Consider the following 24,162-nt stretch of genomic DNA (forward strand, 5'->3'; position numbering starts at 1 on the left):
CGGCGCAGAGCCGGGAAGCTGCAGGGATAAGAGAAATAGAAGTTTAGAAGCAAAGTGAGAGAAATAGGAATGCTGGAAGATAGAAGTAAAATGGGAGAAATAGGAATGCCCGGAGATAGAGAAATAGAGAAATAGAAAGGCCTCCCTACAACACTGCAATGTGAGAGCTTGGATTCGGTCTGCCTGATTAAGTGAGGCGATGAGCACGATGAGCACCTGCGGCGGCTAGCAGCTTATGCGCCGCAGGTCACCGAAGACAGGCACGAATTAACATCAGTAAGGCCTCCCCACAAAAAGGCAATGAGAAGGCTTGGATTCGGTTTGCCTGATAGGGCTTGTAAGCCCCTGCAGGCTCGACCAGAGCATGCGCTGCAGGGCACCGAACACAGGCACGCATCAGCACCTAAAAACCTCCTCACAACATGGCGAAGAGAGGACCCGGATTCGGTTTGCCTGATTGATAGGACTTGTAAGAGCCTGTGGCAACTCTAGCAAGTAGAGCAGAGTGTGTGCCGCAGGACACCGAAGACAGGCGCGTATCAACGCCAAAAAATAAAAAGAAAGGGGGATCTGTGGGGAGCAACCGGACTAGACTGAGTTACTGGAATTAAGACTTATTCTATGCATCTGCTCTCCCACAATATGGCGCTGGGAGAGAAGTAAACAGCTTCCGCACAGCTGCCTCCAGTTCAACTAATAAACTGTAGGACTTGCTATTGATTGGAGGAGAGCAGCGTACTCGGCGTGTGGGCAGCCGAGTTAGGATTGGCGGAGGAGGACTATAAAGGAGGAGAGAGACGGCATGCACCAGGAACATCTAGGGGGAACATCTGAGGGAACACCTGTGCAGCCCCCGAGAGAGCCGGCCGGCGGTGTGCCGCTCCCCCGCGGAAGTGGGGAATGTGGCAGGGGGAACCGCCCTTCCACGGAGGTGGAAGGGTCGGTAGCCAACCCGGGAAGAACCAGCAGCAAACCCGGGGAGGGCCGAGCAGATGAAAGAACAACGCAGGGTCCTGTGTCGTTCCTCCACGAAGACGGGGAGCGACATAATGGTGCCGTGACTCGGATATGAAGCCTAGGCAGGGTTTAGTGTCGCTCCTCCACGAAGAGGGGGAGCGACATGTTATAACCAGCATTTTAAAGTTGTTTTTAACAGTTTGCTGCTGGGATGAGAAATGTGAATAAAATGCCTATTTTGAACACTGCTAAGCTCTTAATTTTAATAATTCATCTGTAGCTTCTTCGGGGTTTTCTTTGTAGACACACCAGTGTATTTCTAAAGATCCTTTTGTCCAATAGCTCACAAGATATAATTTTTCTTGCATTAGATTAAAGCCTTGGCAGACTGATTTTGCTAGGATTTGCTGGGTTCCATTGGCCTCTTGATATCCACAAAGCTGTGAGTTGCTCCCTGGTAACTATAATCAAGGAGCACACCAGAAGGAGTTATTATATAAAGTTACTCTTTATTTTTAGTAAATAAGACCACCAGGAATCACTTCCAAAGTCATGGGTCCCTGCAGAAAGGAAGTGGGTATCTTTTATCCTAGGGAAAATGAGTATGTCAGAGTGGCAGTACCTGTCATCATGTACAGGGGTGGGCACAAATTCATGCAGGCACAGTTCAGGAACATGCTTACACATCTATTGCAGGTCATGGTAACAAGGTTTAAGCTCCTCCTGGAAGCCGAGATCTTAGCACTAAATTTTGGGAAATGTTAACTCAGACATTTACACAGCTCAGTTGCCTTGGCTGTGGTCACAACCAGCTTCAGCTACCTGTTTCCCCCGTGTGGGCCTGAAAGACAGCTTTGAGGAAATGTTACTCTTTTGTGTGGTTACCAAGGCAAAAGGGCTCCCCAAAGTCCTGTTATGTGGGTTACATTCTCATTGTGGGACTCAAGTTGAAACAGTGGCCACTATCAAGGTCATGCTGTTCTCATAACAAAGGGCAGGAGGAAAAAAAAGCCAAGTGAATCACGCACAATCACCTAAACATGCCCCATAGTTCAAGGCATGTAACAAGACTAAGGCAAGAAAGTGGGTACTTACAGCCTTCCTATGGCACTCCTGGGTAACACACCTATAAAATGGACTGGAGTGTCCAATCCTATTCCAGAGAGAGAGAAAGCAAGCAAATATCTGGGAGTAATGCTAAGGATATGCAAAGAATCATGACCTAAGAGAGAATGAGCACAGGTCTCTAGCAAGTGTGACATTTCCAGGTCTACCTTGGACTGCCTGTTCCGGGGCTTTGCAAAGAGAAACCCAAACACTTCCATAAGCCATTGATTTTGGAGGATGCTTTTGGTTACACACAGTGGAACTTAATCCTAACTGATTTAAGGGCAATCAAACCTGTGGTAGCAGCCTCGAATCAGGCCAGCCTAGAAGATGATATGGCAGCAGAAAAGGCCCTTCAAAATAGACTCCACCAGCACAGGTATACTCAACCTCCACACTGGGGCCCGGCAGTAACAATGAGAAGGCAGAAGGAATCTGCCACCACTAGATCCCAGACAGATCTAGATACGGCCTGGGGTGCACTTGAGCTGTGACTCTCTGCCCCTCTACCTTGACGTAGTATCTAGAGGCCTTGATAAAGGAGAGGACCATCTACAGAGGCTAAAGCAGTGGAGACCAAGATCAGTCAAAGGTATTTGATGATATAAGGTATTCTTCTAATTTTTAATCAGGATAATGAGATTGCATTTATTTTAATTAAAAGTTTTATCTTATAGTGCCACAAGCTGAAATATTTATAAATGAAATTATGGCTGGGATCTCTTCAAAATACTTTGAGAGAAGAAACAGATGAAGATATGCAACAAGACTGCCCATGAGCTGATCACTGTGGATACTGGAATGTGGAGATTCTTTGTCTTTTCTTTGTGTTTTTGTTTGAAATTATTCATTTAAAAAATAAGAGTGGCCCAGGGACAATCACAATGCACTGAGAAGTACCTGGTGGAAGGGGGAGCAGAGGAACTGCCCACCAACACCAGCTATTCAGCCACTCAAATCCCAGCCTGGCTGCCTGGCCCAGGTATAACTGGAATAAGGAGTGTGAGTGAGCCAGGCCCACTCCACCTCTTCTTTATTGTTAATCACAGAAAGGCTCAGCAACAGCACTGTGGATTCCTCTTCTATTTGGAAACTTGCAATCCTAGGAAACACATCACTTGAGACCCCTAAGACTGAGCACTATCGTAAATTGTATGCTAAAATAGCTCTGGGGTCCAAAGTTTATGAGCTCTTTCTTCAGACACATAAGCTTTGGTGCAGAGAGTTTGAAAAGTAACATTAGATATATGCTTGCATCCTCCGGAGATGGGAAGGTTAGAGGTCTGTCTTTCTGGCAAGATGGCAGTGTGAAAAAATATAAGAACATTAATGGTCAAAAGTAAGGCTAGGCATAGGAGAATAAGAGAATGCTCATACAATGGAAAAATACACCAGTGCTGTGGTGTAGCAGGTAAAGCCACTGCTTACAGTGCCGGCATCTCACATGGGTGCCAGTTCAAGTCCCGGCTGCTCCACTTCCAATCCAGCTCTCTGCTATGGCCTGGGAAAGCAGTAGAGGATGGCCCAAGTCCTTGGGCCCCTGCACCCGTGTAGGAGACCTGGAAGAAGCTCCAGGCTCCTGGCTTCCGATTGGCCCAGCTCTGGCCATTGTGGCCATTTAGGGGGTGAACCAGCAGATGGAGGACTTTTCTCTTTCTCACTCTGCCTCTGCCTCTGTAACTCTGCCTTTCAAATGAATAAATAAATCCTTTAAAAAATCTCATTTGGGCTTGGCCTGGTCCTCTAGGAGCCCCAACAAGGAAGCTCACTACCTCATGGCCCTTTCTTCTCAAATCCTTCAGTATCCCACCAAGCCCTTCTGAAAAGAAAGTAGGGAAGAGCCACCCGACCAGCATACCTCGGGCCTGCCAATGCTTCTGCGGACCCGTGCTCCAACCCCTTCCGGCTGCTCCCAGCTGAGCACTGAGAAAGTGACCTTCTTGGAGGACTCCATGCCAAAGTCTGAAGAGTGTTCAGATGCTGAGCTGTAGAGGATGGGGGGCAAAAGGAGGGGCAACAAGAAAGAAGTCACAAAGGAGGGACACCCAAGGACTACGAAATAAGGATCTTAAAATGAGATGTGCCCCAACAGCCCCAGCTAGAACTTACTGATTGCTTACTATGCTCAGGGCCTGGCTTCAGCGATTTAAAACTGCAGTAGTGGTGGTGAACAATGACAGTGAATCTGAGTACTAACAGGTGCCCGGTACTCCACTCATTATTGTTTTCTCAAGTGATCCTACAGCCACCTTGTACAAGGGCTGGCAACAACAGTGCTGTTGGGTCCTTACTAAGGACCCCTAATAAGCACTTTATCAGCTTTACCTCATTGAACATTCTCGATACCCCTACCCAGTGTCACCCCGTGAGGTAAGTGCCACCAGTGAGGCTGACAGATGGGGGATCTGCGTGTCAACACAAGGAGCACAGAGGAAAACTAAAGTTGGTGACTCATACCAGAGCATGCTGAAGATGCTGGCATTGAGAGAGCTTCGCGAATCATTGAATTCAAAGACCATTCTGGCCCTGCAGTTCAGGGCCAATTTTCCAGCCAAGAATCCTTGGAGCTTTCTCATAAAAATCTGGTATGCAGGCAGCTTGCAGATGAGCTGCCCTTGACGATGCATCCCACATTTCAGGACACACCTGTACCCTGTTTCCTCTTCGCAGAGTGTAAACTCTAACAAATGGCCTGTCGGAGAACAAATATAATCAACCCTCTTACTACCTCAACTCTTTGCGGATGGTACTCCCAACCCCCTTCATCTCTTCTTCAAGTGAAACATAATCAGTTCTTTCAAAGATTCCTACTGAAGCGAGCGAGGTGCTTTAACAACAGACAGACTCCTTGAGGCGGGCATCTGGCCTCGCAGTTAAGATGCCCGCATGCCGTATCAGAGTGCCTGGCTTATGGTCCCAGATGGGCTCCCCACTCCAGCCTCCTGCTAATGCACACCTGAGGAGACAGCAGGTGACAGCTCAAGTAATCGGGCCCCTGGCACCCAGGCGGGAAGCCCAGATTGAGTTCCCGGCTCCCAGCTTGAGCTCGGTCCAGCTGGGGGCCATTGTGGACATTCGGAAAGTGAACTAGTGGATGGAGGATCTCTCTCTCCCTCCCCCACCCCGCCTTTCAAATAATAGACAATTTTTAAATTTTTTTTTTTTACTTTTTAAAAGATAAAAGCCTTAAGCAATGGGTTTTTTTTAAAGTCTCTGGACCCATACAGCTTGGATTTGCATGTCCACCACATACTAGCTTTGTGAGCTGAGGATGTCTGCCTCAGTTTTCCTGTCTGTAAGATGGGAATAATGCATGCCTAGCTAAGAAGGGTGCATTCATTCTCCGAGAAGGTTTGCTGCTGTTATCCAGAGGGGCTTCACCAAGCTAAACTTTGCTGTTAGTCAAGGCCTGTCTTAAACTGTATCCTCCCCGGCAGGTAATCCCTACGTTTTGGGTGATGGAAATGAGCTGGATACTGCAAATAGTGCAAGCGCGTCCGCAGCCACATACAAGCAAACAGTGAGACTGCTTGCGAGTCTGTCCAGTCTCCCGAAGAAGAGGAGCCGAACAGGTCTCACAGCTTTGCAGAAACAGACGCCAGCTACCCCTGTCACCAAACCTCAGGGTACTACCGGAGCATCTTCTGACACCTCCCCCAGCTGTCCAGAGCGGGCTGGGCAAGGCAGGATCTCGCGGGCTGGTCGCCAGCCACCCCCACCCAGCCCACCCGCGCGGGGCCGCAGGCACTCACGCGGCGACAGCGGCGGCCCAGGAGGGGCGCGGCGGCGGCACCGGAGCCTCTGCGCGGCGCGGGTCGCCAGGAGCTGGCCGGCGCGCGGGTGGGGCGCTCGGCCGTGACTCAGCGCTTTGCGGCCGCAGTCTGATTCCCAGGCGGCCTGGGCGGGGACGGCCCTGGCTGACTCACCGGCAGCGCGCGGAGCCTCTCGCCCCGCCTCCGCCTCTGCTGCCCTTTGGCTCTGCGCCCGTCCCGCGCTGCGCCACGAGATGAGATGCACACCCTGGCCGTTGGGGGGCGCGCTGGGCCCCGGAGGGTTGCGTGGGCCGGGCAGGGGCTCTGACGTGGCCGGGGCCTCAGCACAGATTCCAGTGCGGCTGCCACCTCCTGGAGACACCACTTGCTGTGAGTTTGGGCAGGTGGCTCGGCCTTGCCTGCCCCCAGTTCCTCCTGGGTAAGATGAGGGTGGGGACGCTCATAGTACCAACCTCATGAGGTTGTAAGAAGTCAATGGGTGTGTCACGTCTTGAGCTTCACACAATTGTTTATTACCCTAAGTGGCTTGCCTGCCATTTGCCTGTTGTGGAGTCTGTGAACCAGCGCACCCTTTCCTTCGTATTGGGGTGATTCCAGGCTAAATGAGATAAGACACATGAATATTGAAAGTGCCATAGGATAATTAACTTTGGTGCTTATCGCCATTATAATTACTCCCCCAACTGTCTCCAAGTAAAACAGAAGCCTGGGCTCCCTGTGCGGCCCTTCGCAGTGCTCAGTAAATGCTTCCACATTCCCCAGCGAAGAATTCACTGCCTGCAAACTGCCCTCTCTTGCCATTGCATTGAGAAAGCCCATGATCTTGACTCCCCATCTAGTCTTCAATACATTCAGTCCTTCTCCTTTTGACTGCCACACACAGTCTTCTCTGATAGCCACCCCACTCTTCCTGCCTTGGGGTTTGCCCTGGCCCATCCATTCTCCAAGTCCCAGGCCAAGGGAATGACAGTTGCCTAAAACCCTCAGTGGCTTCTCATTACCCTCAGGAGAAAATTCTGTGATGTCCTTCATCTTGCCTCACCCTTACGGTGCTTGCTCAAGGACAAGCACACCCCACTCCTGCCCCACACCCCCACAGACAGGCACAGCCCATCCCTCCCTACTGTGCTGAACTTTTAGCCTTAGAACGTATGTGTTCCATCTTGTTGGCTTGTCTTGCCTTTCTGATACTTTCTTTCTCATTCATCTTGCAACTAGCTCTGTTTCCATATCACTTGTTCTGGTAAGCCTTCAATGCCTGTCCTCTCAAGTCTGGGTGAGATGTTTGACTTGGCAATCACCACACCTATACATCACTCCCCAGATCCGTTGTTTATCGTCCTTTGGAAGATTCCATATTCCTAAGATGGCCTGAACAGTGGCATCCATCTCACATACTGTTCTTCCACAGTCTGTGACCTTGACACTCCTCCATGAAAAATGGTGTTTCCTCTTGAGTCTAGGCAGAGCCTGTGGCTGCTTTCATCAATGCGATATGGCGGAAGCGGCATTGTAGCAGTTCTGGGTGTGATTCTGACATGGCCTGGCAGCTTCTGCTTCCTGCTTCGGCGAAGCCAGTGCCCTGTAAGCAATGACCCTGAGATCAGCACTCTGGCAGAAGCTCGTGTCATGTGAAGGAGAGGACATGGAGAAGGACACACCGTGTGAAAGAAGAGACAAAGGCTAAGGACACTGTGGCACAGGACACAAAAGAGCCATCTTGGAAATGGATCTTCCAGCCCTAGCTGCCCCAGCTGGCACCATGTGCCTAAGACCCAACCTCATCTTTCCCAACTCCCTGACTCACACAAGCATAGCCAAACAAAAATAGTTGTTTTAAGCCACTCAGTGTCTGAGTGTTTTGTTTTGTGAAAACAGATAGCTGCCACATATGCCTTATGCAAGAGAAGAGGTAGATTTTTCAAAGCTCTCCAGGCTAACGACAAATACTTAGCCTTTCAGAAAGTGGATATATCCACTGAAATTATTATCAAGGCAACAAGCCATCAAGCAACACAATTATTAAGTTAGGCCTTAGCGATTAAACGTAGTGTCCCCCCAGCCATAACAGCAACCTCGGAGTGCACGTGTAACCTCTTCTGTTCCGAGCAGCATCTGTAAGAACAATTTCATAACAACCGACAAGAAGACTCAGTTGTACCTGTTTAGCTATCTCTGTACTAGGTTTGTTACTAGGTTTGTGATATCCTTAGAGATGCTTCTGTTTCACACCTTTTCCTCTGAGACCAGAATCCCAGCCACCTCCACGCTGTACCAGGAGAATTCCTCCTCCTTCTTATCTTTAAGAGCCTGGATATGAGTAGAAGCTAAAGCCAAGGGTATGCCCAGTCATGGAAAAGCAGAGATTCCTTTGCAGGCCCTTGCAGGAAAGAAAAGGAGCAGATCTGGAAAGCCAGAAGGCTTAAAATGGGGAAGAGGTGGGAGAGGGGAGAATTGTTACACATGGTATAGGGTACATAAAATGTCTCATCATATCGGAGTCCACATTCAAGATGAGAAGTGTGACTCTTGCATTTAGCTTTGAGCACTTTTCATACGGTCCTTTACCAACCAGATGGAGATGAGGAGCAGGCAGGCAGCTGGATAGATCACCAATGGCCGGAGTACTCCAGGGAAAAGTAAAGAAAATGCCATGCTGAGAAGACAGTGAGCAAAGCCTTCCTTAAATGATTCCATTTTTCTTCAAGCTATCGATTTCAAAATTTTTCCTTACAGATTTTGATAATTTGCCTCCCCAAGGCCGTATAGCTGCTATTCATTAAATGACGTCTATCTCTGGACTATTCCATATTAAGGATTCAGACGCCCTGGATGTAGAAAATCAACTGGCTTCAAGATAAGGACTGATTATTTTGTGAACATTAGTTTAGGAAGGCCATTAATGCACTGGGTGGTGGGAGACTGCCAAGTATAGTCCCAAAAGATGAGTACATGTGAGTCCCGTTTCCACCCTGGTGAGAACATTCTGCAGAGGCCCAAGATGTTCCATCCACTAGGGCTGTGACCCAAGAGCTACAGTTGATCAACCGTTGCAGGAAACTCAGAACTATTCCTCTACTATTTCCCTGGGGGTTTTCGGCAGTGTCCCAGAATAGAACTGCTTATGACCCTACCTAGTGAGCTCCAGAACTTTCCTGGAGTCCATCACAGGCAAAACACTCTTAGCCCTGAAAGCCCAATTCATCTGTGAACCAGGGAAGTGGAGAAATTTAGGTGAATGATTCCCCTGATACTTAACTCAATTACCCTGATAACCTTTCTCAGTTTTCAGCTTTTGTAAAGTCTTCTGACCAAAGGAAGGCTACTTTCTGGATCACATTATTAGAGTTCAAATGACAAACCACTTTGTATTCATCTCTAGTTAATACTATAGATATACACTGAGGTGTTTACGGATGAAGTATACTGATGTCTACAACTTTGCATGAAAAGAAACAATAACAAGGTAGATTGATGGATAAAAAAGTAACAGATAAAGGGACAAAACTATGAGGAAGCAGATAGAGTAAAATGGTAATGGTAGAATCTAGATGATGGTGTATTGGTGCTTAACTTCTTCAAACTGGTATTTTGAAAATTTTCATAAGAAAATTTTGGAAAAAATAACTTAAATCTAAGTGGAAATCAGGGCTGGAATGATTACATACAGAAATCCTTCTTTGTCTACTTCCTTTGCTTCCAAGTCTTGCAGCTTGTACGCAGTGCAATTCAGTGACTGTTCAGTTGAGCCTTTGAAGTAAAGTCAAAGCTACCAGGTCATGCCATAGTTGGCAAGATTCTTCTAGAGCATGAGTTAGCAATTTTTTCCCGTCACAGCCAGGTAGTCAATACTTGTGTGCAATCTCTGACACAACTTCTCAACTCTGACACTGGACAACAAAAGCAGCCATACATAGTACAAGGAGATTTTTAAGTCTGAGGAAAGTGGAATTAAAAAGTTAGGGAGCGGCATTGTGGAGTAAAGGGTTAAACTGCCTCCTAACGTGCTGGCCCCACTTCCAATCCAGCTCTCTGCTATGACCTGGGAAAGCAGTAGAAGATGGCCCAAGTCCTTGGGCCCCAGCACCTGCATGGGAGACCCAGAGGAAGCTCCTGGCTTCAGTAGTTGCTGCCGTTTGGGGGTGAACCAGCAAATGGAAGATCTCTCTCTCTCTCTCTCTCTCTCTCTCTCTGTAACTCTGTGTTTCAAACAAATAAATAGATCTTTTTTTAAAAAAAAAAAAGCAAAGTAAGTTTATTTTGGTGCAAAAAATTTGCATTCCAAACATAATTTTTTCATAATAAGCAATTGCCATGAACTTTTAAAATACCCCTCATATGCATGGATTTCAAAAAATTTTTGCACCATATTAAACTTATCTTTTAATTCCATGAACTTTTTGAAGTACTCTCATACATAAATAAATGGTGGCTGTGTTCTAATAAAATTTATTTACAAAAACAAGTGGTGCTCCAAGTTTACTAATTCCATCCACACCTCAAATTCTTATCTTCCCCTTAAAGGAAAGGGGGTAAAACTGCTAAAATGTTAACAGCCTCTGAAGATGTTATAGGTGTCAGAAAAGGTCATAACAAAACCAAACAACAAACCTTTTCATGTCCACCTCCATCTCCCACTCACCCATCTCCTGTCATAAGGAACAAGGGTGTTTGCTGCACCGCTGAACCCAAGCTCTGGAATGCAAGCATGCTAGACAGGCAACACATTGGACTTAAATTCCAGTACGTGTGGAATGGTCACATCAGATCCCAACCCCTAGGTCGATTATTTCAGCAGCAGAAGCCATCGATGCGGGAAGTGGTGAGTGATGCCCTAATGAAGGCACACATGGGAAAAGCTCCAGATGCAAAGAGAAGCTGCTGGAGCCCTTGTGAGCTTACTCTTCAGGCAGGCAGGCAGGCAGGCAGGCAGGCAATGAAAGTCGTTAAGAAGGAAATTACACGTTATGTTACAAGGTGATAAGCGCCATGGGGAGAAGGAAAAGTAGAATACGATAAAGGAGCTTAGGAGTGCTGAGTGGATGTGAGGTCATACTACACGGGATGGTCTGGGTAGAGCTCATTAGGGAGATGCCACTTGAAGCAGAGACTGGAGACGAGGAAATGAACCAAGCAGATACCTGGAACAGTTCACTGAGCAGTGGCTATGGCTGATGCAAACGCCCTGGGGCAGAGCTGCTCAGAATATGGCAGGCGGGGGGGGGGGGGGCTTTTTGGAGTGACAAGGTAGAAAAATGATGAGATGATGTTAGAGACAGAACTAAGGGACCAGAAAGGGGGGTGGGATTGGAGCATTCAAACCAGAAACACAAGATTTGACTTACATTTAAGAGACTCCCTCTGGCTACTCAGTGCAGACAGAAGAGGTGGGAAGGGGAAAACAGGAGGCTAAGGCCGTATTCCAGGTGAGGGCGATTTAACCGGTGGCTAGCAGTGCAGGCACTGAAAAAGTGGCCAAATTTGGGGTTCATTTTGTAGAGTTAATCTTATTTCTTGAAGGATTGGATGTTGGGGGTGAGGGAAGGGTGAAGTCTTTGGCCTGAGCAACTGGAAGCATAGAGTTGCTATTAGCTGTGAAGAGAAAGACTGTAGCAGGAGCTGGTTTCAAGGGTTCATCAGGAGGTCAGCTTTGGACATGTTAAGTTTGACCTATCTATTGATATTATGAATATAGATGGACAAGCTGACATTCAAATATGAATCTGGAATTCAGGGGAGAGATTCTGGCTGAAATTTGGTATCAGAAGCATGTAGATTTTTAAGCCATCAGTCAAATGAACTTTTAGAGATCAGCCACAAGTCAGATCTCCCTCCCTCCCTCTTTCTCTCTCCCCTCTCACCAGGTTCGTTCTTATTCTAAAAATGCAAGCATAAGTGAATAAGCTTGTTGATGTCATGAAGTCAGGTTATCCCATGCTGTGTCCCTTTAGCTGTTGCCTGTTAAGGGCTGGCATGAACAAGCATCAGAGAAAATCCGTAAGAGTCTCACTGAGTGACGGTGACAATGTAGACTATAATTCCAGTAAATTAAATCATGTGATCGCCTTAGCAGGTTGCCAAAAGTCAAAATTTAACTAAAGACATAGAAGACACAGAGCCAAAGAAAGGTTCAGGAGATACCGCAGAGGAAGTGAGTGAGTAAAAGAAGAAAATAGATCTGTGACATTTTGACTTAGAGGAAACCACTCCTCCCAGCTGCCCTTGAATGTTTTAAACCCCAAGAAGGGGTGGAAAGTCCACAAGACTGGGCCCAGGTGTTTCCACAGTTGTGCCACCTCCTTCCCTAAATTTACCTCTTACTCGACAATGGCTCTTTTGCCGTGTTACCAGATATAAGTAAGTACGAACCACCAAGTGGGAAAGGAAGTGAGTGAGCAGAGTGGGAGTTCATCCATTTGGCCAAGTTGTTGCTCTGCTTCACTCAAATGACTGCCTACTTCATCCTTAGAGGACAGCGAGCTGTTGGGCGTCCGTCTGTGACGCGGTGATGTACACTCTTTCCAATTCTTCTGAAGGGCTTTTTGCCCTTCCCCAAATTCTAGTTTCCAGACTCAAGTATTAGAAATATCTCTGCAAGCTATTTTTCAGACTCCTAACTGAACTGCCAGTTGTGGTTCCTCCTCCACTAGACGTAAGCCCCCTGGAAAGGTGGGCTGTCTCTTTCTGTTTGCTGTTGTGTCTCTGGCCCCTACCTGAGTGCTTAGCATGTGGTAGGTTCTCAGTAAGACTTGACTGAGTGAACAAGTAGGAATGACGCAGACCCCATGTCCGTGCCAAAGAAGGGGACTTTGAAAGTCAGGCTTGTTGCACTCCTCTGACAATCCTAAACTCTAGCACAGCACAGATGTTTACAACTAATTTAACGTGTCCAAACAATTGGCAAACCAACACAGTGTTTAATTCCTGCCCAAAGCGTGATTGATTTCCTTGGCCATCCACAGCAGAGCCTAAAATATATCATTAGAGTTATTTTATCAGTCCGTGAGCAGCCGGTGTGCCCCAGAGAAAATGGTAGAAAGAGAAAAGGCAGCAGTTGTGATGTGGTTGTAATCATGGCCAATGGCAACCAGCTGGTGCGCTACCAATTAGCAAAGACAGTATCTTTTCCTTTCTTGGATTTCTTCATGTTTTAAATGAGTAGCCGTCTCTAGCCTGCCAAGCTTCGAGGTGACAATGAGCTCCTTCTCCGCCCCACGGACTGTTCTGCTGGCTCGTGTGTTCTCCGGTCCCCCTCTGCCTGAGCCTTGAGCCGAAGTGTTCATGCACCTTGGCGTTGCCTAATGGTTTCCTGACTGCTGTGAGAGAAGTTAGCGTCAAAAGTCGGGGTTTCGCGGAGATATTTTCTTGTCCTTTCCAGCACAGAACACTCCAAACAAAGGCAGGGTTATCACATGCGCCCGAGAGCTGCCTGGGAAAAGCAGGAGCTGCAGTTATCAGAGTTGGAACCTTTCTGAAATATGCTTTTGTCTCTGCTTCTGTGGCGTTCAATCAGATCAACAAGTGTTGGCTAAGTGTTGAGCGTGGTTTCCTGTAGGATTGTGTAAGGCCCGGCAGGACAATAAGCGTTTTGGGGGCACTGAGTAATGCAGCCATTTGTGAGCCGGCAGCCGGGAAAATGTGAGACAATTTGCTGCCGCTGGAAAGAGGACAACTGGGGCTGAGCTCCTGCAGAAGCAGATTAACCTCCCCGCGGCGGAGCCAGGCGAAGGAGCAAGTCAAAATGGTGCGTTTAAGCGTCCGGTAGCTGTGCTGTGTCGTTCCCTATGGGGAAAAAGTTCGAATCCAGGTGCAGTGGGGCCTCAAGTTTACAAAATCTGGGGAGCCTAATTTAGCCTAAAAATAGTACAAGATTGTGAATATGCAATCGTGGAGGGCTCCCTGGGGCTTTGGATGGGGCCATGTAACTTGGGGACCAGAGGTTTAAACTGCTATAGTTTTATTGTGAATTTGCCCCTTGCTCAAACTCTCCATCAGGGACGCTGTCAGGCTGTGCGCAGACCACCAGCAGCCCCAGCTGGCTTTGAGCTCCTTCCTCTGCTGATTCTCCCCGCACTTTTCTATAGGCTTTGCCCTTCCACGGCTTTTTGTATTGGCTTCATAACTGCTTTCGGTAAGACAAAGAAATATTAGGTACACCTTCTCTCTTTAATTGTATTTTTATAACATTATTTTAGCTACAAATGTTTGCTCTTAGGTTCCTAAATCAGGCGGTTGGGAGTATTTTAAGATGTAAGTGGGAAGATGGGAGGGAGGCGAAGCATACAGTGGTACCCATGTCCATATGAGTTTGAAGTTTCTTGTGGACTGGAACGGTTGCAATGGACTTAAAAGGTAGGTAGGACAGCTATATATGGTTGAGATCAGCGCTTCTCAAGCTCTCGTGGGCACACAGATTGCCTGAGGATCTTGCTAAAATGCAGATTCTGAGGTATGAGGTCTGGGGTGGCAACTGAGTGTCGGCATTCCTAACAGGCTCCCTGGCGATGCCCATGCTGCCAGTCCAAAGACCATACTCCGAGTGACACGCAAGTATTTATTTGTAAGAAATGCGGTAGCCCAAGTATACAGCCAATAGGGGGCTGGCTCGTGCTGATTTTAAGGCAACTAGCCCCAGGATGGAGAGTCTGCACCGAGCCCACAGAGCCGGTGCTTGCTGACTTGAGGTCTGCAGGTTTGCAGACCAGCTCCCAGGGTGCTGGGCATTCTACCGCCATTTTCTCTTGATTCCCATGGCCTCTTGATGTGGTTACTGGCTGACTCTCTTTACAGAGGGGGAAGTGAGGTTTCGCAGGATTAAGTAACGTGCCAATTGCACAGAAGCAAAGCAGGGATTTGAACCCATTGCAGCTTGGTGCTTTCACCCATAGCAACCCGCGTTGCCTAAGCAGTGTTATGTGGCCAACGCATTCAGCAAAGGCTGCTGGCGAGTGGCAGCATCTCCTTTTGCCTCTCTCCTCAGAAGAGGCCCAGGGAGAGTTCCCCAGGGCAGAGGAGAGTGGGAAAGGGCTTAGGAAAGCTCTGTGCGGGAGGCACTGAGGCTGACTCTCAGGCCCAATGGAATCTTAGCTCTAACATGAACAGCGCTGGAAATCTTGCTTGCTTTGTGGGAAAATGGTCTTCTCAAGGGGTCTGGTTTTCATAATTTCGTGTTGGAGCAACTAAGCTATGGTGCTTCTAAGCACTGAGAACTTGAGTGCCAATGTTTTAGCGTTGCTGTCTGTGCGATGCTGAGATCAACTGAAACTCTCTCCTGCATAAACTCAGGCGACATAGGGATTTAGCAGCTTTTGTCTGGGCCGGCCAGTATTTATTTATCTTTGGCCAGCACCATAAGACTTTTCAAACCACTTGCCTGATGCTGACTTAAGCTTTTTGTTCTTGTTTAAACTTAGCATTGTATTTTCTTCAGTTATTCAACAGGGAGATAAGCGGGCCTGGCCTTGGGCAAATAGTTGAAGGTCACGTTTGTCGTTTGTCACAAGGTCCTCGTTTTCCCTTTTGGAACACCCCTAGTCCCTCTTGGAGCCTCTTCCCGCTGCTTCTCTCCCTCCCCCTCTACTGCCCTTCAGGGCCATGTATTCTTTTTTGTGTCTTTTTTTTTTTTTTTGACAGGCAGAGTGGACAGTGAGAGAGAGAGAGAGACAGAGAGAAAGGTCTTCCTTTTCCGTTGGTTCACCCCCCAATGGCCGCTGCGGCTGGCGGGTGCTTCTCCTGGTCTCCCATGGGGTGCAGGGCCCAAGCACTTGGGCCATCCTCCACTGCCTTCCCAGGCCACAGCAGAGAGCTGGCCTGGAAGAGGAGCAACCGGGACAGAATCCGGCACCCCGACCAGGACTAGAACCGGGGTGCCAGCGCCGCAGGCAGAGGATTAGCCTAGTGAGCCGCGGCGCCAGCTTGTGTCTTTACCTAAATGACAAGGTAAACTAGAAGACAACTGGACCCAGTTAAGGGCTAGGGAGTTGCTCTTTTTTCTCCCAAATTTAAAGGATAAAGCTTTAGAGGAACCATCCTGAGCCAATCAGGACATAACGCTTTTTGGTGGGGGGAACTATCCGATGGCATCATTCCCTTGCTGCCTCCCACTGCCCTCTGCGCCCCTTAGAGTTTATTCTAATGTTTGAGGTGGCAGGTTTGAATCTATTTTCAAAGTGTAGGGACACTGCATTAGGGGTTCCTGCTGAAGCATTATTTATGGATCACATCTTTCTCCTATTTCCAATAAAATGCCCCCCGTATAAATCTGGTAAAACCCAAATTTATGCCTATTCTCACCAAAGAGCAGGCCTTAGCAAGGCCATAGAATGTTTACCTGAACACAGATCTTTTAGTCAATTTACTGCCATGCTGGAGTGGACAGGGCACCAGGCAGAACAATAGCGTCTGACTCCCTGGTCTGTGTCTCTTAGGATCATGGATGCTGGGACTCACGTTGCATCTCTAAAATGACTTCTAGAGCTGCTACGTGCTTTGAAATCCCATCATGGCCTTCCTGTATTTAGGTTAGAGCTTCTCTGATTCAGGAAGGTCACACAAGGACAGCTGCTTCTCCAGCATCAGTATCATGGTCAAGAATGTGGGCTGGCCAGCGCTGTGGCTCACTAGGCTAATCCTCCGCCTGCAGCGCCGGCACACCGGGTTCTAGTCCCGGTCGGGGTGCCAGATTGTGTCCCGGTTGCCCCTCTTCCAGGCCAGCTCTCTGCTATGGCCCGGGAGTGCAGTGGAGGATGGCCCAAGTCCTTGGGCCCTGCACCCACATGGGAGACCAGGAGAAGCACCTGGCTCCTGGTTTCAGATCAGCGCTATGCACTGGCCACAGTGTGCTGGCCACGGTGGCCATTGGAGGGTGAACCAATGGCAAAGGAAGACCTTTCTCTCTGTCTCTCTCACTGTCCACTCTGCCTGTCAAAAAAAAAAAAAAAAAAGAATGTGGGCTATGCAGTTAGACTGGCGGGATTCAAATCCCAGTCCCACCACACACTGGGGCCTGGGCAATTTATTGATCTATCACAGCTTCAACAGCTACACACGTAAGGACTGATGTTAGAATCTATTCTATAGGGAGACTGTATCACAACCTGCTCCAGGGGTGGGAATGTCACAAACTACCCTAAAGGATGGCTATGTTAGGACACGCCGACGCCGACGTAGGATGGTGGGCCTATTGCCTACTCCATAAGGTGTGCTTGTCACGACCATAGGGCAGTTGTGACCAGGAAAGTAATTTACACTTGTTAGCGGCTCTAAATTACACCTGGCCCAGGGCCAGCTCTCATTAACTGTTGACTAGGATTATTATTTTTACTAAAATTAGTCCCATCCTTCAAGATCAGATTTCAAGAGCCTCCCTTCCATAATACTTTTCTTGATTATCTTAAGAAAAAGACATGTTTCCTTCCTTAGGTCTTTGATAGTGAAGTCAGTGGACTCTGCCTTAGCATGTGAACTGTTTCTTTCCGCCTCTCTCTTTCAGTCACGATCTGGTGCCCAGTGTGCCAGGTGTTTTCACATAAGACTGCTCATTTAAGTCATGTAGAGTGTGAACACTGCAAACTCTCTCGCTTTACAGACCAGAAAACTAAATGTTAGAGCAGAGAAAAGATGACGAAGATGACACAGCTCACAAATGACAGTCCTATAACCTCCTCCTCTTCCTCTAAGTCCATCACCCTGCAGTAATCTTTACTGGTAATAAAATCCCATGAGGGTACTTTCAAAATGTTTGTGGAAAATGAAATTGAAAGATACAGTTTATTTCAATGCAATAAAAGTTTAAATCCAGTTGTTTCACAATATACATTTCCAAAAACTTTTTGAAAACCCATTGTCCTCTCAAACCTCAAAGTTAATCTTTATTTCTGCAATTAGTCACTCAATGTTGGGCACACTGTAGGCTCAAAGTGAAGTGTGTCGAACAGAAAAGCCAAACTGGACCTCTTACTATGGTGATATTATTTCCTTATACACCTAAATAACCATGATGGTTACAAGTCAGATTAATTAAATATGAAGCTTTTATGTATGTAATGGGTTATATAATGGTTCCTGACTTCCTTATAGAAAATACAATATTGATCTCTACCCCCCTCCTTTTTTTGCATGCTCTATGCTTTAGTCTCTTTCTACTTTCATGTGCTTATGGAACTATGCAGCCTGAGTGATTTGCTAAGAAAACTGATGTGTATATCCTGTGTGAGTAATGATCTGAGAGTCCAGCCGAATCTCACCAGCTCCCCTAGGTAAATGCATTTCTTGTTCATATGGACTACATTTAAGATGTCATTTTCTTTTAAAAGGTTGTTTTTTTCTTTTTGCCTTCACAACTGAATTTTCCTTAAATAAGGGTGGGCAGAACAGTTTATCAGTTGCTGAACAAGCATTTGAGTCAATGGTGGAAACTGAGCCCTGTTTATATATTGCACTAACACAAGAAAGGAGAAATTGCATTTCTAAAAGTCAGCGCCAGTTATCACCTCCTGTACCAAGTGAGACCATAGAGAAGCCTTAAGATGGAGAATCTAGGCTATTTAGAGGAGAAAGGGGAAGCACAAGGGAGGGACAGAAGCAAACAGAAGCAGAAGGAGGTCCAAGGCTGAACTAGGACTAGAGGGTTTACCTTAGAAGAAACTGATCTGGAGCTGACAAAAGCCTAAGTCATCAACACAGGGCTCTGCGAGTGTGTTAGGAAGCTTCTGGAGTCCAGCTCAGGGCTCTCCTTCCAGGTGACTGTTACATGAGAGCAGCAGGTTGCAGACCTATGCGCACAGTTGTGAACCCTTTGTGAAAATGAACATGCACACATTCTTGTGAATAGAAAACTTCTAGAGGTGTGTTACTCTTCCTTTACCCGCCTATAGTTCTTGGTTTTGTGGAATAAAAATACAGAACATGATTTTAAAAATGGAAGCCAAAGAATTCACAAAGGGTAACGTTTTGGAAAGAGCAATTGTGTTGAAATTTGAAACACTGCATTTTGTCAGATGCAACAGGCTTATAAACCCTCAGACATTTATTGGAGATGTGCTTGAGGACTGGCCGGCTAGCTTCCTTTCTATTCAATGTTCTTCCCTTCAGTACACAGAGGAAAGTTTGTGAATTTGTCAATGGTTTCTGTGACTCAAGTTATTCATGTTAATATAGTATTTAAAGCCCTTCCTGATGTGTGTATCATCATACTGTACTAGGAAAGACTGCATACTGCCTTGGTCATTGGGTTTTGCATTTTTAAAACTGGTCCTAATGTCACGAATTGATTTAACACCTAAAGAACAAGTTAAAAACTAAACTTTCTATTCAACCAACCATATCTGCTTAATTAGCACTCTGCTGTGAGAAGAGCAGATATCAGCTGTGAATATAAAAGGACTTTGGCAGGAGTTGTCACAGTTTTCTCTTTCTGCTTTATTAGTACAAGTTTTAAATGTAGGGCTGTAAAAGCCAAAAAAATGCCCTGCAATTTGGTCCAGTGTTATATGGCTCCCCCCAAAAGGGGGCCTTCACTCACAAAAAGTAGGCCTCATCATTTCCAAAAGTCTTCCAGCAAATTTTCTTCTGGGATTTAGAAAAAAAAAAACTAATCTGAGCAGTTGTATATGTCACTTTTGCAGTGGAGGGAGACATGAGAGATAGGCGTGCTCCCTGATGCCTTAAGGAGGCTCTGCCACACTCTGCCTTAGCCAGTGACTATGACAAATAGCCATCTATTGTGCTTGAGAAATGAATTCTTCTTTCACAAAAATAATTATCCTTTTTTTCAAAGAGATAAAATAATATCCAAAGCAAAAAATAACCATGACTTCATTGCACTGAATGGATAAGACCACCACTACCTGTCTATAAATCAACAGAATGCCTTTGGGAGACTTCATGAATTAATAAACAGACTCTTGATCTATGTAAATAAGTAATGAAAGCTGGTTTTCTCCAATCCAGCTTTAGAGTTGTGTGATCTATATCAGGAGGAAAGCTGGCTGAGCTGACCATGGTTTATTCAACACCCAATTGTATTTTATTTTTTTTAAGATTTTTTTTTTTATTTATTTGAAAGAATTACAGAGAGAGGTAGAGACAGAGAGAGAGGTCTTCATCTGCTGGTTCACTCCCCAGATGGCTGCAACGGCTGGAGCCGTGCTGACCCAAAAACAGGAGCCAGGAGCTTCCTCTGGGTCTCCCACGTGGGTGCAGGGGCCCAAGGACTTGGGCCATCTTCTACTGCTTTCCCAGGCCATAGCAGAGAGCTGGTTTGGAAGTGGAGCAGCTGGGACTAGAACCGGTGCCCCTATGGGATGCCAACACTTTAGGCCAGGGCTTTAACCCGCTGCGCCACAGCACCAGCCCCCAAGTTATTACTTAGTCTCCTTTCCTTTCCACTCCTGGGCTGTAGTGGGCCCATCACACTCCTGGGGCCAGTGAGAATCTTCCAGTGATTGGACAGATTCACTTGGCACCCGCCTCCGTCCAGACAGAGCAATACCTGCATGGCTGCTTCCTTATCACAATGATAAGCACGATGCAAATATCTTCTTTTGAATGCATGACCCTGGGTATAGCCAGAGGAAATGAACAATACTGCGTCTGAGCAGTAACTTTTACTTAGAATTGAGAGTTAAACTTAAGGACCCATACCTACAGTTCTAGCAAATCTAGCAAATCTAAGGTAAGTAAAGTTAATATCTTCATATTATCAATGAACTATTGGGCAGCCGAGTACCAGTACCTATGCACTTTCACAAAGCAAAGAACAACATGAGAACATTTATCTTTGTGACCTACTGCTTATTATTAAATGGAACATTACACTGAGGATTGAAGCTACAGAATCAAGAGAACCAGAAGTTGAATTCATGTATTTGTCAGAAATATTTCACATTTCAATTTTTACACAGGGAGAAAAAAAAGAATGTTTTCACCTTGTAAATGCAATAATTTTTTTCAAGTCTTTTAACTCTTTTTTGACAGCATGTTTGAATTGCACTCTCATACAGTTTCTTCATTTTGTTCTGTCTTGGGCATTCATTTGGATTTTAAATTCTCAGAAGTATTGTAAATTATACCCATGTCCTTTATGTTAAATTATGGTCATGATCAGGACTGTGGGTGTCATTTACAATGATATCAGCAGAACCCCACAATGGTTTGAATAATTTGGTAAAACCTTTTGGCCACATCAATGAAGAGAAATTTCAACGGATGAACTATTTAATACATGCTGAGCCATTTGGAATTCACCTCTTCACAAGGTTTTATTATCTCCTATGCAAGTCGGCAACTACTTCTAGAATATTTAAAGAATCAAATGCACTTTGATATGGTGATCTGGAAGGCAGTGCAAAGATGGCGAATTTATGACTCTGAGTGGGAGATGAGTCGAATGCATATGATGCTTTACAAAATCAACATATTTCTAAGTTTTAAAGTAAAAGCCATAGAAAATAACTGTAAGAATACATGTACTTCATAAAACTAAGTCAATCTCTTTTTTTAAATTAGCATCTATATTATCCCTAGTGAAAAAAGTTGACTTAAAATATGGAGGCTAAAAGAAAACCTAGCTAGATGCTGCAAACCTTCATTTTAAATATTTTATTTTATTTAGGACGATAACATGGATACAAAATCCATTCTAGAAGAACTTCTTCTCAAAAGGTCTCAGCAAAAGAAGAAAATGTCACCAAATAATTACAAAGAGCGGCTTTTTGTTTTAACCAAAACAAATCTTTCCTACTATGAATATGACAAAATGGTGAGACCCTATTTATTCTATTGTTTTTATACTATTTATTGTTTTCCCACAAAGTACTTGATTATAATGAAAGAATATCAGCCTTCTTAGCATACACAGTAAAAATGAACTTGCTTCCACTTATCACGTTGTCTTTTCTTAACTAAGATAAAAAATAAATTCAGGATAAAGGATTTTAAGGCATTTGTTAACTAAGGCAAAATATAACTTGAGACCAGTTGTTCTCAACTGAGGGCATTTTTGCTTCTCACAAGATACTGCACAATGGTTGGAGACATTTTAGGTTATCACAGCTAGTGAGGGTAAATGCTTTTGACATTGGGTACATGGAGGCCAGCAATACTGCTAAACACCCTACAGTGCACAAGGACAGTCCCACAGCAAAGAAGGATCCCACTCCAAATGTTAGTAGGCTGACAGTTAGAAATCTGCTGTAAGTCAAACTATTTCTATATAGTTGGGGATTCTATTGTAGTAGAAAAGCTGAAATTCTGTCATGAACCTGAAACAAAGAATTGTTTTGTGGAGTTAAATCTTAATTTTTCTGAGTGTTCAAGGGTACTCCAAAAAGTTAGTGGAAAAATGGAATTAAATAATAAGCTGATTTTTGTGCAAAAAATTTTTTTGAAATTCATGCATACGCGAGATCTTCAAAAAGTTTGTGGAGTGGCGGGTATTTGGCAGAATGGTTAAGCCCCTGGTTGGGATGTCCACATCCTATAGCAGAGTGCCTGGGTTTGAGTCCTGTCTCCACTCTTGATTCTAGCTTCCTGCAAATGTGCACCATGGGATGCAGCAGCTGATGGCTCAAGTAGTTGAGTGTCTGCTACCCATGTGGGAGACCTGGACTGAATTCCCAGCTCCTGGCTTCTGCCTGACCCAACCCTGGCCATTGCGGTCACTTGGAAGTGAACTAGTAGATGGGAGATCTCTCTGTGTCCTTCTCTGTCTCTCTATCTGTCTCTTTCTCTCTCAAATAAATAAATTTTAAAACCTGTCCAAAAAGTTCATGGAAAACTATGCATGGATTCACCACATGGCAGGTGATCTGAAACACATTTCAAGATAATCAAACAAGATTATTAACTACTGCTTAAAGACTTGCTTTTGGAGGAGTATAATGTGTCCACCCTAAATACATTCTGTTGTCATTGGATTTTGACTATTATGGAGGAATGGGAAGTGATTCTTCACTGAGCAGCCATCCTCCAATCTCTCTTCCAAGCATAACTTTATCTTCACGCTTTCTTTGGGCACCATGGTACATCGCATGCAGTATTGTAATATTTTGTTCTAATTCAGAAAAGAGGCAGCAGAAAAGGATCAATTGAAATTAAGAAAATCAGATGTGTGGAGAAAGTGAATCTCGAGGAACAGACACCAGTGGAGAGACAGTACCCATTTCAGGTAAGGGCAGCAACAGCATTACCTTGGGTGGAAGTTTCTTTACTTTTGGTTTTCTTTTTAGATTGATTTACTTATTTGAAAGAGTTACAGAAACAGAAATCGTCCATCCAGTGGCTCACTCCCGTAAGTGGCTGCAACAGCCAGGGCTGAGACAGACCAAAGCCAGGAGCCAGGAGCTTCATTAGGGTCTCTCATGTGGGTGCAGGGGCCCAAAAACTTGGCCCACCTTCTGCTGCTTTTCCCAGGCCATTAGCAGGGAGCTGGATCTGCAGTGGAGCAGCCGGAACTCGAACCAGTGCCCATACAGGACGCTGGCGTCATAGGCAGTGTCTTAACCCGCCATGTCACCACTCTGGCCCCTGAAAGTTTCTTTAATATTTTCTATCATGAACTCAGAATATCTAAGAAAAATAATGATGGTGTGAAATGATCTAGTAAGACATGACATGGCTTGGAACATCCCCAGATGGGAGTTGGGCAGTTAGCTGAAATTCTGTACAACAATCTGCCTTTCCTGGGGGGTGGGGGGACAAGAAGAGAGTGTAACTGCAGTGGCCTGGCCTGCTACGGGGCGGACAATCTCTTTCATTAGATAGTGTTCATCTTTGCTGTGCTATGAGCTGGAGCTGGTGGGCACACTATAGGTAATGAAACACTGCCCCTGCCCCAAGGCATTTGCAAGGAGGTGGCAAAATTGACAAGTGAACATAATGCAATGAGGATGAGTGTTGAGCTGGAAGTGGGCAGAGGACATCCATGGTGCCCCAGGCAGCAGGAGCTTTGTTCCTCCCTCCAGGAGGTCAGGGAGATGGTCTGTTGGAGGTGACACTCAGGTTCAGAAGCACAAGTAGTGCATAACCCAGCAAAGACAGGAAGCACAGCAGGACAAAAGCAACAGGTGTCAAGACACTGAAGTGTGAAGTAGCTTGGTCTCTTTGGCCAGCTCGAAGCAGTTTCTCTGAGTAAAGCACGAGAGAGTGAAAGAAACAAGCCTGAAGCAGTGGGAAGGACCCACGAGGAGCTTTGTACCCCCGTGGGCGGGAGTTTGAATTTGCCCTGATGTATTCCAAACATGATATGCTGTGGAGAGCACTTTTGGAAGTGACTTGAACTAAGCCATACCCGACTTTCATTTTATCATGAATTCTTCCCACTCTG

General features: G+C 45.8%; 2 protein-coding genes across 4 annotated transcripts in view; one reads left to right on the plus strand and one right to left on the minus strand.

Annotated features, from left to right (window-relative positions):
* PIR (pirin) overlaps positions 1 to 5,974 on the minus strand; it is a 96,787-nt gene extending 90,813 nt beyond the window's left edge. Inside the window, exons 1-2 of the mRNA XM_002719917.5 lie at positions 5,817 to 5,974; positions 3,923 to 4,049 (exon numbers count right to left, since the gene is read on the minus strand). Coding sequence (XP_002719963.1) covers positions 3,923 to 4,018 — 96 coding nt within the window. The 5' untranslated portion in view covers positions 4,019 to 4,049; positions 5,817 to 5,974. The remainder of the gene's footprint in view (positions 1 to 3,922; positions 4,050 to 5,816) is intronic.
* Positions 5,975 to 13,310: 7,336 nt separating this feature from the next.
* Positions 13,311 to 24,162, plus strand: part of BMX (BMX non-receptor tyrosine kinase) — a 53,306-nt gene continuing 42,454 nt past the window's right edge. For 2 of the 3 annotated variants that reach the window (XM_008272377.4, XM_008272378.4), the window contains exons 1-3: positions 13,311 to 13,581; positions 21,451 to 21,597; positions 22,900 to 23,004. In XM_008272377.4, the coding sequence (XP_008270599.2) occupies positions 13,579 to 13,581; positions 21,451 to 21,597; positions 22,900 to 23,004 (255 nt within the window). In that variant the 5' untranslated portion in view covers positions 13,311 to 13,578. Of the gene's footprint in view, positions 13,582 to 17,970; positions 18,095 to 21,450; positions 21,598 to 22,899; positions 23,005 to 24,162 lie in introns of all 3 variants that reach the window. The other variant, XM_017350007.3, reaches the window with a different exon arrangement.

The sequence above is a fragment of the Oryctolagus cuniculus genome, chromosome X (genome assembly GCF_964237555.1).
Source record: "Oryctolagus cuniculus chromosome X, mOryCun1.1, whole genome shotgun sequence".
In the NCBI taxonomy this organism is placed as follows: Eukaryota; Metazoa; Chordata; class Mammalia; order Lagomorpha; family Leporidae; genus Oryctolagus; species Oryctolagus cuniculus.